Here is a 19,012-nt window from a genome sequence, read left to right on the forward strand (position 1 = left end):
TCACTTCCCGGCTGAGTGACTTGAGAGGTACAAGTGCTCCCCTCCACGGACTGGCTATCGGTCATTCCCTCACATTGCCCGTTGTGTACTCACTCCTATCCAATTAAAGCCAAACTAGTCCCCGGCTGTATCACTGCTACCTACGCTACCTCCATCAGCACTAAACCGTTGTTCAACAGCAAGAACAGTAATAACAGTGGTGACAGCGGAGTCAACGGCACTGTGAGCCTACTCTCGGGGTGGAGGGGTCGACGCCAGTCAACATCATCAGTCGTCATCCAATGCACCTGCTGGCCTAAGGAGTTATCTGTTACTCCCAGTGTCTTGACGGGGCCTGAGATAGATCTTCGTCCTAGATTTTCCCCACAAAATCTGGACATAGGCATCACGGCGTTATCTCCGGCCTTAGCAGTCACTTGTTCACCTCATCACCCTCTACAGCCCTTCAACACTCTCCAGCACCCTTCTCCTGCCTCCTACAGCGTCCTTACGCCTTTCTCAGATACAAGAAGTAGAGGTGAGGTCATTTTAGTGTGTTGGCTTTGCGTGGCTCCATGCGTGACCATGAGGCAGCTCTGGGGTTGGTTTATACCCTAGACTGCATGTACACACCCACCTCCTCCTATCACCTTCCCGGATGTGCAACTACGTCCATCTCGTCGTCTGTGTGTGTTGTGTTCCTCGCAGTTTCCTCCAAGAAGTTCTACCTGGCTTAACCACATGGGGACCCAGTTGGCTCAGCCCCTAAGCCAGCCCAGTTCAGCCCCCACACCTTCTACAGCAGTTCGTGACTCATCATTGTGTTTACAACCAGTGCAATTTTTTTTTTTGTGTTGCCCAGTTAAATTTTTTTTCTTTCCTTGCTGTTACATTCCCAGTTCATCACCAGTTCTTGATTTTTCCCAGTGCATAGTTACAGTACCAGTTCATAGCTTCACCTAAGTTTTTTTTTAGCATGTTTATGTAGTGCAGTACGTGTTTTGTTCTCAGTGTGCTGAAGCCGCAGTCAGTCAGTGCGCCCAGACATGCTTGCCAGTGTAAACAAACCACGCGCCCGGCGGTTCACGTGGAGTTAGCCACATTTTCTCACCCGTTTTACCTTCGCAGAGTTCTCCGGCCTTCCATGTTCTTCCCAAGTCCATTCTGATAATTTTTCCTACGTCATTGAAGCCCCATAGCAGTGTACAAATGCTACGAGGCGTGTAGTGTTACCAGTGCATCACTGAAAGTTTCAGGACCTGCAGCACCAGTACCTTCGTCCATCTCCTGCACTCAAAGTTAAGTAAACAGTGACTTACCTAGCATTTCCTAATATTCTGTGACATTATTTAACTGTCCTGCACCAATACAGTTGTCAATGAAGCCATACTTTCAGTAAATTGTTCAGTTTTAGTCATCAGTGTACACTTTGTACATTTTGCCACTTACCTATAGCTTCTTAATTTTGTACATTTATTTTGCACTCCTGCACTTTAAATTCCAGCATATTATTCTGCATCTTGCACCTCAGTTGTCACTGACTTAAATTGTTCAGTGTTACCCATTTATACAATTTTCTTTCATATACAGTTTGCAAGTAATTCCTGTGTGCTGTTTTGATAGTTGCACCTGCAAGTTAACCACAGATTGTTGACAACCCTGCACAGTTTTGTTTGTTAGTGTGTTTTTTTTTTTAAAGTGTAATTTCCAAGTTCTTAACCCTTAAATGGTCCAAACGTATATATACGTTTTTTCAACATCTGAAAGTATGTAAAAAAATGTAGATCTTCTTTTATGTTTTACATTTAAAAAAGTGTAAAAAAACTTTCATCTACATTTTTTTTTGTTATATTTGAAAATATGTAAAAAAAAAAAAGTAGATTTACTTTTGTAGCACTACGAATTTGAACGTCGATCTGTTTGGACCGTTTAAGGGTTAAGTATTAGTTTGTTTATTCTACTTGCGGTGATACAATCTGTGCCTAGCCCCTTGCACTTTTCTCCTGTGTCCCCATTTATTTGCTCTATATATATTAGATGTTTTATCTATATTCTATGTTTTATCTGTGAATATTCACCAATGTGCATTGCATTTTGCTATTGTGTATGCCCAAGTCATTGAGTGCATTTTTGGGAACCTGCTTATTTACCATTAATTACCAAAATTGCTTGTGAAGTTCATTAATTTTGATCCAGAGATTGTGTAATTTTTGGTTTTGCCGGTGTACACCCTGCTAACACCAGTGTACACCCTGCTAACACCAGTGTACACCCTGCTAACACCAGTGTACACCCTGCTAACACCAGTGTACACCCTGCTAACACCAGTGTACACCCTGCTAACACCAGTGTACACCCTGCTAACACTAGTGTACACCCTGCTAACACCAGTGTACACCCTGCTAACACCAGTTAACCTTTGCCCTATTACTGAATTTAATAATTTGCATTTTTATTAATTTTATTTTGTGTGCAATATAGCATTTCTTGATACAGTGTATTTTTTTTTCTGTGATTTTGGCACTATTCCATACTCTGATATCTTTGCTGTGTCAACTTCCCTTTGTGCAAGTGAATTACTTTTTTTTGCATTCCAATTTGCAACTGCCAGCACCTGCAATCTTTTCCTATGTGTTGAGAATACTTGCAGCACAGTTTAGTGTTGTGTAACACTTGATTTATTTTAAATTTTGTGCAATTTTTGCTACCAGTGTTTACAGTTCAACTCCTTTTCATAAATTTTGTTGCCAGTCTCCTGGTGAAATTATTAACCACCCTTAGCATCATTTTGTGCACTTCCCTGTACTTCATTCACTTGCATACATCTCTTATTTTGTGTTTCAGAGTGTACCACTATTTTTTTTTTGTTGTTGTTTTGCTCAAATTATTTCCATCACTAAGCAGTTTACCTAGTACCGTGGTGCTGTGTTCTCTCTGACTCTGTGTTGAGTTGTAGCCAGTGCATACCATTTCTTGCTCTGACCTGTTTACCCTCTTCGTGACCTGCTTTGCGCTTGAACAATTGACGTCATGACTAAGACACGCAGTGGCCATAACGTTAGTCCAGTTCCTGCTGACGCTGGCAATGGTGCCTCAGCCGGCGTGATCACGCGGCAGGAGGGCGAAGCCTCCCTGACAGTTGTCAAGTCGTGGCTCAAGTCTCGACCACTAGTGGGTTGGCTAATCGTCCATACCCGACCCTTCTTTTTGACGGCCATTTGAATAGGTTAGAGCCATGGCTGCAGTCAGTCGAGATGACTGTTAAGGCTCAATATGATAGTCCCTCTGACGCACAGTACATTCGTGCTGCCGTTGCAGCAGTGGATCTCAACCGGGATGATATAGGTTCCTTTGTGCAGCTCGATTGCGTTTGTGAGATTCAGTCTTGCATTGCGCTTATAGAGAAATTTAGGCGCTATTTTTGGCATAGTCGCCAACGCCATTACCTTGAGATCTTGACCAGCTTCTTGGCCGAATGTCAGTACAGGCACGAAAGCCCCATGGCTTACATTTCCCGGTTTGAGCAAGCCGCCAAAGATTTTGCTGATGCAATACATTCCACTAAGTTGGTGACTGGTGATGACAGTATCAAGGTTAAAGACATCGTCCCCATGCTAGCTGTAGGCATCATGCAGAGGGATGCCCCCCATAATCTCCAGGGTGGCGTTGATGTGCTAGGACTCGGCCCTGAGCACGCAGTCCTGGGTGCATACGATGCCATTGATGCAATCAAGCCGCCTGACGAGAAAGGCAAGGTTTGTCACTTTGCGGACGATCCTATGCCTGTCCTTCCGGCATCGTCCACAGCGATGCTGCAGGCACAGCCGGAGGTCACTTTCGCCGCAGCTGTCAGAGAGCTGGCCCTCAAAGTTTCCAACCCCAGTTCTACTAACACTCGGTCGAGTAAAAATAGTGACTCCAGTAACAACAGTCAGTCCCAAACAAAGAAGCCATCACCGACTTCCTGGACTAAGGCAAAACGTCACCAGCACACACCACCTCCAGCATCACCTACTAAGCACGTGGTGACTTGCTTCAATTGTGGCAAACGCGGGCATTACCGATCCGAATGTTACAAACCTAAGTCCCCGCGAGGTAACCATCACCGTCCTCATGCCCCCGCGAGGTAACCATCACCGTCCTCATGCTCAGTCTCAAGAGGGAGTCTGCATGTACCACAACACTTCCAGTCATACCTCTAATGAGTATAACAAGCTGCGAAGTATTCTGTCAGTGCAGTGGAGCAAGCATTCGTCGCACAATGCAAGTGCTAGCAGAAGCCCTTCCACTAGTTCGGGGGAAGAGGCGCGTCCAAGAAATCAGCGAAAGATGTACAGTGGACCCCCGCATAGCGATATTAATCCGTGCAAGAGAGCTCATTGTTATGCGAAATTATCATTATGCGAATGAATTTTCCCCATAAGAAATAATGGAAATCAAATTAATCCGTGCAAGACACCCAAAAGTATGAAAAAAAAAATTTTACCACATGAAATATACATTTTCCTACACACAAAGAGAAGGATACATGCAAAATAGTAGAGTAGTACATGCACAATATATATTGTGCATGTACTACTCTACTAAATGAAGAATAAATGACACTTACCTTTATTGAAGATGCAGCAATGACTGATGAGACACTGTGTCCTGGGAGTGCCTTTTCCTCCTGAGTACTGTAGGTCCTGTTTGGTATTTTCTTCCAGAACAGGCCTTATCACACTGTGTATGCCACTATGATTCTTAAATCTCTCAAACCAACCTTTGGTGGCTTTAAATTCACCAATATGAGCACTAGTTCCAGGCATTTTTCCCTGTTCACCTGGGTGTTAGTCGACTGGTGTGGGTTGCATCCTGGGAGACAAGATTAAGGACCCCAATGGAAATAAGTTAGACAGTCTTCGATGACACTGACTTTTTTGGGTTATCCTGGGTGGCAAATCCTCTGGGGTTAATTGTTTCTTGGTATTCTCAATAAGCCACACCAACAACGGTGCTACAGCAGCAGCAGCAGCAGCTGACAGTGCTACAGCAGCAGCAGACGATGCTACAGCAGCAGCAGACGATGCTACAGCAGCAGCAGACGGTACTACAGCAGCAGCAGCAGCAGCTGATGGTGGCACAACAGCAGCAGCAGCTGACAGTGCTAAAGCAGCAGCAGACGATGCTACAGCAGCAGCAGACGGTACTACAGCAGCAGCAGCAGCAGCTGACAGTGGTACAGCAGCAGCAGCAGCTGACAGTGCTACAGCAGCAGCAGCAGCTGACAGTGCTACAGCAGCAACAGACGATGCTACAGCAGCAGCAGATGGTACTACAGCAGCAGCAGCAGCTGACGGTGGTACAGCAGCAGCAGCAGCTGACAGTGCTACAGCAGCAGCAGACGATGCTACAGCAGCAGCAGACGATGCTACAGCAGCAGCAGCAGCTGACGGTGCTACAGCAGCAGCAGCAGCTGACAGTGCAGCTGCAGCAGCAGCTGACGGTGGTACAGCAGCAGTAGCAGCTGTACCACCAATAGTAGCGATGGTTGATTGGGGTTTATTATACAACCTGGCCAGCTCGGAGACACGCACTTCACTTTCATACTTATCTATGATCTTTTTCTTCATCTCTATAGTAATTCTCACCCTTATTGCTGTAGGGTTGGCACTAGAAGCTTTCTTGGGGCCCATGGTCACTTATTTTGCAGATAAAATCGCCAAAAACACTGTAATAATACGAAATGTTCCGATTGTATGCTTGGATGTTACCGCGGAGGTTGGCTGGTAAACAATGCCACCGGCGGAACATGTGAGCGTGGCTCAGGCCGCACATAGACGCGTCTCAGACGAACAGCGTTGAGCGGGCTTTTTAGCGGTATGCGAGGCAAAATCTTGGCGATAAAATGTAGCGGTATGCGGATTTAACGTTATGTAAGGCCAACAGTATGCGGGGGTCCACTGTAGTAACCCTGTTGGAGTCACTGTATTCCGTCCCTGTCCGCAATGTGTTCGCCGCCCTGGGCAGTGATATGCTTGCCGACAGTGAGGAAACAGAGTGCCCTGACATTGTTGCCAAGACTCGTACCATACCTTCCAGGTCGAGCCTCGCCAACAAGCGTCAAGCCTCAAGCAGCTGTGACTCCAGGGATTTCGTCGGCCTGTCATGCCTTCACGTTCGGTATGACAACTCGTGTGGACCGCTCGTTGAGTCCACTGTCCACCGTAAGCCTGTCCAGCTTTTCCTAGATACACGTTCGGTGGTTAACATCGTCCGTTCCACTCTCTTCAGAGACATTGTCCTTCACGTGGCCATGTTGACAGAGCCGTCTGTCATTCAGACCTTGAGAGGAGTCTCAGGTAGTCCGCTGATGGTTCGTGGTCGTACAACGTTAGAATTTGCAGTCCGGGGTCACAAGCTGTCCGCAAAATTCTTAGTCACAGATGATATTGTTTTCCCTGGCGACCTGCTTATAGGGTTTAAAACCATGGCAGACCTAAGGATCCGCTTAGATCCAGCTGAGTGGAAAGCAGATTTCAAAGGAGTGGATGTGCCCTTCTGGGGCGTGTGCTTAGGATCCACTATGTGCTACTCTGTCTCAGAGTACGCACAGTGTCTGGAATCGTTGGAAACCGATGGTTTCCGTAGCACATTCTCCCCGGGGTCGGTCTCTTGTCCTGATCGACCTTGTAGTAGAGCTCGTTGCCCGTCACCTCCTGGCCATCAGTGCTTAGTTACCAGTGAAACCCAGTCTGGGGATGCCCAGTCTAACCTTCACTCTGACTCTAGCGCTGTTGTAGAGAACATCAGTTGTCAAGCCGCGGTATCCCTGTCGGCAGGTGACTGTCTGACTCGTGTCATGGCATCAGTGAGCAGAGTTACTGCTTGTACAAAGTATGACGTCACTTTGTCAGCTAACTCGCTCACTCCTGTTATGGTGTACATGAGCAGAGCTTTTGAAGGAGACCATGTGGTGGTTGACAACGACACGTGCCGAGTCAAGGACCTCTCCCTTGAACCGTCCTTGCACACAGTGCAACGTGGTAAGTTGCAAGTCCTTGTTGTCAACATGCACAGTCGAGAATTTCCCCTGTGGAAGAATACCTCACTTGTTGATCTTGCCAGATTCCCTCTCCCGGTGAGAGTAGAGGGTGAAGTCCCAGCTGACCTCCTCGTAAGTGTAGTTCTCCCAGGCGAGTCTGCTGCTGACTCTTCCAACACCTGGCCAGTGCAGGAAGATGACTAGCTATGACAGACTATCCTGAAGAGGTCCCAAAACTTCTCAAGGTTCTCAATCGTGCACGTTCTGCAGTAGCGCTAGATGGTGAGTCGATGGGTTTGACCCCACTGATCTCTCACCGTATTCCACTTGACAAAGGTACTAAACCCATTTATGTACCTGCGTATCGCCTGCCACATGCGCAAAGAGTCTTTGCTGAAGAACTCATTACAAGGATGCTCCATGATGGAGTTATTGAGGAGTCCACTTCCCCGTGGAATGCTCCTCCCATTCTGGTCCCCAAGAAAGACGGAACCTGGTGCCCTGTTATTGATTACAGGAAACTGAATGCGTGTACAATCCCAGACCGCTTTCCGTTGCCAGTTCTGAATGACCTGTTGCAGAACATCGGTGATAATAAGGTCTTTTCAACTCTTGATCTTCTTCAAGGGTTCTGGCAGATCCCCCTCAATGATAAGAGCAAAGAGTTGACAGCTTTCTCTATGATAACCGGTCATTACCAGTTCAGAAGGATGCCCTTCGGCTTGTGCGGAAGCCCAATCATGTTTAGTCGTTTGATGACGACAATTTTCCGTACCCTCCTAGGTGGCACACTCATGGTCTACCTAGATGATCTCATAGTCATGTCGCAAGATGTCCCGATACATCTTGAGAAACTTGACAGAGTATTGGACAAGCTAGCTCAGGTAAACCTTAAGGTAAAGCTCTCCAAATGTCATTTCCTCCGGAAGGAAATAAAATTTCTGGGTCACGTAGTGACTCAGAATGGCATAAAGACAGACGAGTCTAAAATCTCGGCCGTGCAGAAATTCCCCAGACCCATGACGGTGGATGCAGTCCAGTCCTTCATAGGCCTGGCGGGTTTCTACCGCACCTTTATCGCAGGTTTCTCCACCATTGCTGCACCCCTGACACGCTTACTCAAGAAGGATGCCCCTTTTGAGTGGATGTGTGATCAAGAACGAGCTTTTGTCACTCTCAAGAACAAGTTAACATCAGCCCCAGCCCTTAGATTCTCTGATTTTACCAAGGCGCTTACCTTGACGACTGATGCCAGCAAAGTTGGCATCGGTGCAGTCTTGTCACAGGAATCTAATGGTAAGCAACAGCCTATTGCCTATGCTAGCCGTGTCCTTACTAAAGCGGAAGTCAATTACTCAGTGACAGAGCTAGAAGCTTTAGCCATTGTATGGGCCTCGAGTCATTTTCGGTATATCATCTACCATTATCCTATCAAGATTTACACAGATCATCTACCTTTACTGGCCCTTTTTGCTAATAAGAACCTCTCAGGAAAGCATGCTCAGTGGTCGCTCACATTCAATGACTACAACCCTGAAATTTGCTATGTCCCAGGTAAGCAAAATGTTGTAGCTGATGCCCTGTCGAGGCATATAGCAGTCGTGAGTGTCGACAACTCATTCTCTGTTGAGGATCTTGAGAGAGCCCAATGGCAGGACCCTGTGTGGTCTCCAGTCCATCGTTTCCTGACCAAGGAGGACGTTGACTTGCAGGTCAAGTCTCCCGTCCCACTGAAGGATTTGGTGGTCAACCAAGGAGTGCTGTGCCGTGTTGCACAGCTGGTGGACCCCGGCAGAACCATATACCAACTGGCGATACCGGAGTCCATGATACCAGCTACTCTTGGGTTGATCCACGATGTCCCAGCTGTAACACACCCCAGGAAGGACCGTAGTATCAAACAGGCACGAATGAAATATTTCTGGCCTAAGATGGCAGCAGACATTGCCAAGCATGTACACCAGTGTGTTGTTTGCCTACAGCACAAGGGTACCGTTACAGGTCCTAACCCCATTCTAAAGTATCCCATTACAAAGGAGCCCTGGGAGAGAACTTCTGTCGACCTGTTGACGAACTTCCCGACCTAGGAGAAGGGAAATAAGCACCTGCTTGTAATGGTAGATAACTTGACGCAGTACAGTGAATTAGTACCCATTCCTGATAAAACTGCCGAGACTGTTGCTAATGCTTTCCGTGAGCATGTGGTTCTCTGTCATACCTGCCCACGTGTCCTTCTGTCAGAGAATGGGTCTGAGTTCATAAACGCCAAAATGTAGGATCTTTGCTCCAGATTTAACATTCGCCAAGCACCAGTAGCTCCACGCCACCCCACCCTGTGAGTACTGGTCTTGCTGAACATACAAATCGCAAAGTCCTGGAGGCGCTCAGGGTAACCATTAACCCAAGTTGTACTACATGGGATGAGGCTATCCCAGATGTTCAGTGTACATTAAACTCCTCCCTCAACACCTCGATTGGTGAGACACCTCATTTCGCTTTGTATGGCTATGACAAGCACTTACCATACGAAATTCTTTTTGCTCCGCCTCGACCTACTTATGACACTGATAACCCCAGTGTAGTAAAGATGCGGAAAACGCAGTTTGTTTTCCAGTGGGTATGAGAGAACCTTATGAAAGCTACTGATAGGTTCACGTCTGAGCGCAATGCCCTCGCCAAGGAAAGCAAAGTGGAACCAGGTTGCAAAGTTATGTTGCTCAACCCAGCGCAGACCCCAGGTATGCACAAACTTGTCCCAAAATTCATGGGTCCTTACCGTGTCCTCCGACAGCTCCGTGGCAACAAGTTCGAGGTGAGGGAGATTGCTACTGGAACTATCAAAGAAGCCCACCTTGATCACATGAAGTATGTGGACCACGTGCAGGCCGAAGCAGAGCTGGAGTCGTGTGCGTTGCAATGCCACAGTCAGACCAATGCTAGGGACAACCCGTCTACTTCTTCTCTCACTACTACTGTTACTGAAGACAGCCCAGTAAGGCTCCATACTTATGGCCTGCGACCCAGGACAACAGTACATTTCTGTGACATTGACATACCTACTAACTTGTCTGACTCCTACGCTAGTTATGCTAATTGTTTGCTTGCAGAAATGGGTATAAATGCACACACATTGTATAGCTAGTTGATAATGGAGTCAGGGTGGACAACATCATGTAAATATGTAAATAATTTTAGAAGGGTACCCAGAGTATAATGAATTCCATGGATATAGTATTACTGTAGGTATGTGCACCCAGTGTCTCTTTTAAAGCCTGTATTATGGTCAGGGCAGTGCTGCCCTCCGAGTCATGTCACACCTTAGGAAATGCTACTGTCAGTCATTGTTTGCAGATGTGAGGGTGCAACAGCGTTCGTAGACGAGTAGTCAAGCCTGATGTTCAGCCCTGCGGACAACCTGTATATAGAAGGTTTTAGTTCCAGTGCTGACGTCTCCGGACTCTCTCCTCAATGAAGCTGCGTGGGCAAGCCAGTTTTCTCTTCCCCAGGATGGGAGAGTTTTTTTTGCCTGTTGCATTTTATGTCCATTTTTGATTTACAAGTGAGCGAAAGTCAGTCCCTCCCTGGAGTAGCTAGTGTAAGTAATTCTTTTGCACCTACAGGCCCACCAGTATTGTCGCGTCGGGACGACACGAGGTGCATGGCAGAGCAAATGTAGACAGCCTGTACTGTCAGCACAGACCCTATGCCGTCTGCCAGCTTAGTTCATATTTCACGGCATTTAAGTGCTGCCCTCTGTAGGCTTACCCAGGTCGGTGGGATGCTGGGCCCATTCGGTCTCACTTCCCGGCCAACTGACTTGAGAGGTACAAGTGCTCCCCTCCACGGACTGGCTATCGGTCATTCCCTCACATTGCCCGTTGTGTACTCACTCCTATCCAATTAAAGCCAAACTAGTCCACGGCCGTATCATTGCTACCTACGCTACCTCCATCGGCACTAAACCGTTGTTCAACAGTAAGAACAGTAATAACAGTTAGGTACCTTCCTTGTTAGTTAGGTACCTTCCTTGTTAGTTAGGTACCCTCCTTCTTAGTTAGATACCAAGTGGTAGCAGCAAAGTAACTTTAACATATATTTTATAAGTTCTTGAACCTTAAGTGTGTTTGACAGCTTCAAGAACACAGGTTCTAGAGGTTCTTGAACCTTCAGTGTGTCTGACAGCATCAAGAACACAGGTTCCAAGAACATCAGTGTCTCTAGAACACAGGTTCTAGAGGTTCTTGAACCTTAAGTGTGTTTGACAGCTTCAAGAACACAGGTTCTAGAGGTTCTTGAACCTTCAGTTTGTCTGACAGCATCAAGAACACAGGTTCCAGAGGTTCTTGAACCATCAGTGTGTCTGACAGCATCAAGAACACAGGTTCCAGAGGTTCCTGAACCTTCAGTGTGTCTGACAGCATCAAGAACACAGGTTCAAGAGGTTCTTGAACCATCAGTGTGTCTGACAGCATCAAGAACACAGGTTCCAGAGGTTCCTGAACCATCACTGTGTCTGACAGCTTCAAGAACAAAAGTTTCATTCCAAAACTTTAACATTAAAACGCCAAGAAGTAGTTACCTTGTTAGTGAGATACCTCTTGCTGCCCACTGAAGGCAGTTTCAGGACTCTCTCTAGAGCCTCTTGAACCTTCAATGTGTCTGGCAGCTTCAGCGGCACAGCTTTCACAGCACTCCTGGTCCAGTGAAATTCCTGAAAAACATAATGCACTGCTAGTGAATATAATGCACTGCTAGAGAACATAATACACTGCTAGAAAACATAATACACTGCTAGCGAACATAATATACTGCTAGAGAACATAATGCACTGCTAGAGAATATAATGCACTGCTAGAGAACATAATGCACTGCTAGAGAACATAATGCACTGCTAGAGAACATAATGCACTGCTAGAGAACATAATGCACTGCTAGAGAACATAATGCACTGCTAGAGAACATAATGCACTGCTAGAGAACATAATGCACTGCTAGAGAACATAATGCACTGCTAGAGAATATAATGCACTGCTAGAGAACATAATGCACTGCTAGAGAACATAATGCACTGCTAGAGAACATAATGCACTGCTAGAGAACATAATACACTGCTAGCAAACATAATATACTGCTAGAGAACATAATACACTGCTAGAGAACATAATACACTGCTAGTGAACATAATACACTGCTAGTGAACATAATACACTGCTAGAGAACATAATACACTGCTAGAAAACATAATACACTGCTAGCGAACATAATATACTGCTAGAGAACATAATGCACTGCTAGAGAATATAATGCACTGCTAGAGAACATAATGCACTGCTAGAGAACATAATGCACTGCTAGAGAACATAATGCACTGCTAGAGAACATAATGCACTGCTAGAGAACATAATGCACTGCTAGAGAACATAATGCACTGCTAGAGAACATAATGCACTGCTAGAGAACATAATGCACTGCTAGAGAATATAATGCACTGCTAGAGAACATAATGCACTGCTAGAGAACATAATACACTGCTAGTGAACATAATATACTGCTAGTGAACATAATATACTGCTAGTGAACATAATATACTGCTAGTGAACATAATACACTGCTAGTGAACATAATACACTGCTAGTGAACATAATACACTGCTAGTGAACATAATACACTGCTAGTGAACATAATACACTGCTAGTGAACATAATACACTGCTAGTGAACATAATACACTGCTAGTGAACATAATACACTGCTAGTGAACATAATACACTGCTAGTGAACATAATACACTGCTAGTGAACATAATACACTGCTAGTGAACATAATACACTGCTGGCAAACATAATACACTGCCAGCAAACATAATACACTGCCAGCAAACATAATACACTGCCAGCAAACATAATACACTGCCAGCAAACATAATACACTGCTAGCAAACATAATACACTGCTAGCGAACATAATACAGTGGACCCCTGACATTCGATATTAATCCGTTCCTGAGAGCTCATCGAATGTCGAAAATATCAAAAGGCGAATTAATTTTCCCCATAAGAAATAATGGGAATCAAATTAATCCACGCAAGACACCCAAAAGTATGAAAAAAAAAAATTTACCACATGAAATATTAAGTTTAATACAATAGAATAATTACAATAACAACAATAATAATAGATTAATAACAATAGAATAATTGACACTTACCTTTAACCCCTTCAGGGTCCATGGCCAAAATCTGAAGTGGTGCTCCAGTGTCCAAGAAATTTTGAAAAAAAATTCTTACAGAATTAAAGAGTATATTTTTGTGAAGGTAATAAGACAAAAATTTTTTTTTTCTGATCAGTACTTACCGAGATACAGCGGCAGGAAGTTGACCCAAAATGACCGGGTGACGGCAACATCAGTGACTTCTGCAAAATCTCATTTTTTTATTTTATGTTTTTTATACTTTTCTCTTTTCTTTTCTAATTTTTTTTCTTTTTCTAATAACATTTGTGGCCTGTGAGACCAGTATAATGTATATTGTATAAGTGTACACTCATTGTATTCCACGCAATAACTGCACTAATTTGTTTATCATTATATTGCTTACAAAATTTGTTTACAAGTTTATTGTAAACAAAATTATGAAAATATTAGTGTGGTTATTGTGTTGAATACAATGGTACCATATAGTACCATATGGTACAATGGTGCCAAAGGGTGCAATTGTACCATATGGTACAATGGCACCATATGATACAGTGGTCCCTCGTTGTTCGTAATTAATCCGTTCCTGGAGCCGTTACTATAAACAAAATTTACGATTTACGAATCAATTTTCCCCATAAGAAATAATGTAAATACAATTAATCCGTTCCTGACACCCAGAAGTATTAAAACAAAAAATTTTTTAACATGAAATATGCATGTAGCACATAAACAATACAATGGGAAATGATGAATGAAACATTAACAGCATAACACTTACCTTTATTGGAGATTCTTCTTAGTGTATGGGAGACTGGAGGAGGAGAGAGAGTGGATTGTTTATAGTTTGGAAGGGGAATCCCCTTCCATCAACACCTCAGGTACCATTTGCTTTACTGGGGTTGGTTCTCTTCTCTGTTTCATAATGCCACTAGGACCACCTTGAGAGTCACTGGAGTCCTGTCTCACAAAATAACTGTGAAGAGAGCTCTGTTTCTGGCATCTCTTTAACACTTCCCTAAAATGGCCCAAGACTTTGTCACTGTACATGTTGCCAACCTGGCTTGCAACAACCTTGTTAGGGTGATGTTTCTCCATAAAGCTTTCCATCTTACCCCACATAGTAAAAATCTCTTTAATTTCTGAAGAAGGCACCTTCTTCCATCTCTCTTCCTCCTCCTCTGTAGCAAGATTCTGAGCTGCGATGCGTTGCTCTTCCTGCTGAAGCTCTTGCAGCTCCTCAGTGGTGAGCTCTTCATTGTGGTCTTCCACCAATTCTTCCACATCCTCCAAACTCACATCCAACCCCATGGAACTCCCCAGTGCCACAATTGATTTTACAACAGACATAGGCTCATTAGGGTCAGTCCTAAATTCTTCAAAATCCCTCTTGTCGACACAATCTGGCCACAATTTTCTCCAGGCAGAGTTCAAAGTCCTGGTAGTCACTCCCTCCCAAGCCATACCTATAAGGGTTATGCAGTGGAGGATGCTGAAGTGTTCTCTCCAAAATTCCCTTAGGGTCAAGTGAGTGTCTGTGGTCACAGTGAAGCACCTGTGAAACATTGCTTTTGTGTAGAGTTTTTTAAAGTTTGCAATAACCTACTGGTCCATGGGTTGGAGGAGAGGAGTTGTATTCGGGGGCAAGAACTTTACTGTGATGAACCCAAACTCCTCGAAAATTAGGTCATCCAAGTTTGGAGGATGAGCAGGTGCATTGTCCATTACTAGCACGCACTTGAGATCCAATTTCTTTTCCAGGAGATACTCCTTCACACTAGGGCCAAACACTTCATTAAACCACTCGACGAAAATTTCCGTCGTGACCCATGCCTTACTATTAGATTTCCAAAACACGCACAATTTACTCTTCATAACATTGTTTTTCCTGAACACTCTGGGATTTTCAGAATGGTACACTAGTAATGGCTTCACTTTGAAATCCCCACTAGCATTAGCACAGAACATTAGCGTCAGCCTGTCTTTCATAGGCTTGTGTCCTGGCATTGCCTTTTCCTCTTGTGTAATGAAGGTCCTCTTTGGCATTTTCTTCCAAAAGAGGCCTGTTTCGTCACAATTGAACACTTGTTCAGGTTTCAGTCCTTCAGCCTCTATGTACTCCTGGAATTCATGCACATATTTTTCAGCCGCCTTGTGGTCCAAACTGGCAGCCTCACCATGACTTACCACACTGTGTATGCCAGTACGGTTCTTAAATCTCTCAAACCAGCCTTTGCTGGCCTTAAATTCACTCACTTCACCACTATTTGCAGGCAATTTCTTTACCAAATCTTCATGCAACTGCCTAGCCTTTTCACAAATAAACGAAGTCATAAGAGTATCTCCTGCTAATTGTTTCTCATTTATCCACACCAATAATAATTTCTCAACCTCTTCCAGAACTGGTGATCTCATTTTTGTCAGCATAGTTACTCCCTTTGCAACAACAGCATCCTTTATTTCATTTTTCTTAGCCATTATGGAACATAAGGTTGTGTAGGGTTTCTTATACATCCTGGACAGTTCGGCCACACTTGTACCACTTTCATATTGTTCAATGATGGTTTTCTTAAATTCAATCATATTTCTCACCTTCTTTACCACAGGCTTGGCACTAGGAGCTTTCTTTGGAGCCATGGTAGCTTATTCAGTACTTGCAAAGCACTAAAATAAATGGAATATTATGAAATATTTCGCTGGAGCAAGTGAGGGGACCTTCGCTCACTGGTAAACAATGCCAGACTGGCTGCCGCCCTGGCTCACGCCGTGGGTACGCGTCCCGGACGAACTATGACTCGCGAGTCAACCTATGAAAAGCGAGTCCATGTTTATACGAAAATACCTCTATGATTGGCGAATTTTATGATTGCCGGGAACTACGAAAAGCAGGGGACCACTGTACAATGGTACCATATGGTACAATGGCACTTGATACAGTGGTACCATATGATTGAATGGCACCATATGGTACAATGGAACCATTTGGTACAATGGTACCATATGATACAATGGTACCATATGGTGCAATGGTACCTTATGGTACCATATGGTGTAATAACATATGGTACCATATGATGCAATGGTATCATATGATACATTGTACCATACAGTACAATGATACCATATGGTTCATTGTACCATATGGTACTTGTGGAAAATTTTGTTGGGGTGATTACTTGTACATACCTCAACATTGCATGCATACGAGTAATCTCCTTGGGAGACAACAACTATATTGTTTACCGTAGTCACCTGTACATAATCCCACCACTTACCAGATATTCTCTGGTGGTCACTTGATGTGGCTGGATCACCCATAACCCATCCAATTAAAACATACCTAACTGGCCAGTATCAGTCTGTTATAACTAGAAAGGTTACTTAACTGTGGGTGATTGATGTTCCTTATTTCCTCCATTCACCATCTCATTTCGATGTCCTGCTACACCGACACGGTTCTTATTCCAGCAGGACGAGGTATCCGTTGGTTTGTCCGGTTTAGAAGTCGTGACTCAATAAACTTCACTTTCCTCGAGACGGGAACAACGTGGTCTAGCGTGTTCACTCGGAGCAAGGCGACTTATTTTACTTCACGCATTCTCTTAACTTAGCGTTAGTATCATTAATTACATTACAATTCACAAGACGATTTAATGTCTCATAATTATTAAACACATTAGAGATCACTCCATTAAGATCTGAGACCGATGAGTGATGATTAAACCAAGGGTAATTTTCCCCGGGACACAGTCCATGGCGATGCGCCAGTCACCACCGGTCCTACCCTTATTCACTCATTTTACCACTCTATTACGGTGGTCCCGTAAATCACGTTCCCTCACTCTCCACCAGGGACAGTTACTACACTTCTTATTATGAAATGAGGCCTATATTAATCCTTAGGCCACCATGAATGCCAATTTCCTGGTTCCATGCTTTCCCAGCCTCCTCACTACATTCAAAACACTCCCGCCTCCTCGTGCCCCAGCTCGACCTATACCCCCGCACATCTGCGCAGGCGCAGCGGGAACCCAGTTGGTTCCATTCAAAATACAAATACATTTTGACCCAAATCAACACATTAAACACTTATTGGGCACTACAGCTTTGGAAATTAAATAATTTCCACAGTACAGTGGACCCTCGACTAACGCTATTAATCTGTTCCTGAGAGCTCATCGTTAGTCAAAATTATCGTTAGTCAAGTTAATTTTCCCCATAAGAAATAATGGAAATCAAATTAATCCGTGTAGGACACCCCAAAGTATGAAAAAAAAATTGTTTTTACCACATGAAATATTAATTTTAATACACACAAACTGAAGAAGACATGCACAGTTACATGACACTTACCTTTATTGAAGATCTGGTGATGATTGTTGGGATGGGAGGAGGGAAGTGTGTTGATGGTCTTAGTGTTTAGAAGGGGAATCCCCTTCCATTAGGACTTGAGGTGGCAAGTCCTTTTCCGGGGTTACTTCCCTTCCCTTTAAATCTCTCAAACCAACCTTTGCTGGCCTTAAATTCACTCACATCACCACTAGTTGCTGGCATTTTTTTCATTAAATCGTCGTGCAACTTCCTAGCCTTTTCACATATGATCGCTTGAGAGATGCTATCTCCTGCTGTTTTTCGTTTATCCACACCAATAACAGTCTCTCAACATCTTCGAGTACTTACGATCTCAGTTTCGAAAACATAGTTGCACCTTTGGCAAGAACAGCTTCCTTGATTGCCATTTTCTTAGCCACAATAGTAGTGATGGTTGATCGGGGTTTTGTGTACAACCTGGCCAGCTCGGGGACACACCCTCCACTTTCATACTTAGCAATGATCTCTTTCTTCATATCCACAGTAATTCTCACCCTTTTTGCTGTAGGGTTGGCACTAGAAGATTTCTTGGGGCCCATGGTGACTTATTTTGCAGGTGCAATCACTAAAAAGGCTGTGATAACATGAAATCTTCCGATTGTATGCTTGGAAGTGACCGCGGTGGCTGGCTGGCTTGTAAACACTGGCCAGAAGTGGACGCGTCTGATGGAACAAATAGTGTTGGTCGAGTTTTTTAGCGCTAGTCGAGGCAAAAATTTAGCATTAAAATGTATCGCTAGATGAATTTATCATTAATCGATGTCATCATTGGTCGAGGGTCCACTGTACTGTTGTATTCAACGCAATAAACACACTAATATTTTCATTATTATTTTGTTTACAATAGTTGTTTACAACAAAAATATGCAAAAATGTTGAATATTAGTAATGTTCTATTACATATTTACAAGTGTACAGGAACTTGACATGTTCCTTGAGGTGGATGACAAAGCACTTTGTCTCGGAAACTAAACTGCGGAGTTAGTAGCTAGCTTGCATTGCCACTCACTCAGTCTTGGCTGGTGTTTCATGCCACCAACACCTATTGACCATATGGTACATGGTATCATATGTTACAGGGTACCATATGGTATAGGGTACCATGCAGTACAGGATAACATATGGTGCAGGGTACCATATGGTACAGGGTACCATATGGTACAGGGTACCATATGGTACAGGGTACCATATGGTACAGGGTACCATATGGTACAGGGTACCATATGGTACAGGGTACCATATGGTACAGGGTACCATATGGCACAGGGTACTGTATGGTACCCAGTACCATACAGTACAGGACACCATATGGTACAAATACAGGGATAACTATGGAAATATGTCACCCTGACTTTTTTGGGTTATCCTAGGATTTTATATGTATGCTGCTAGGTATGATAATCTATGTATGTAATTGTATTTCTGTACACCTGAATAAACTTACTCA

The 19,012-nt window shown here is 44.1% G+C and overlaps 1 protein-coding gene across 1 annotated transcript in view; it reads right to left on the bottom strand.

Moving 5' to 3' along the window:
- The window catches only part of Pfas (phosphoribosylformylglycinamidine synthase), a 295,039-nt gene that overhangs the window by 61,290 nt on the left and 214,737 nt on the right, over positions 1-19,012 (bottom strand). The window contains exon 16 of the mRNA XM_070100647.1: positions 11,583-11,714. Within this exon, the coding sequence (XP_069956748.1) occupies positions 11,583-11,714 (132 nt within the window). The remainder of the gene's footprint in view (positions 1-11,582; positions 11,715-19,012) is intronic.

Source organism: Cherax quadricarinatus, chromosome 73 (assembly GCF_038502225.1).
Source record: "Cherax quadricarinatus isolate ZL_2023a chromosome 73, ASM3850222v1, whole genome shotgun sequence".
NCBI classification, from domain to species: Eukaryota; Metazoa; Arthropoda; class Malacostraca; order Decapoda; family Parastacidae; genus Cherax; species Cherax quadricarinatus.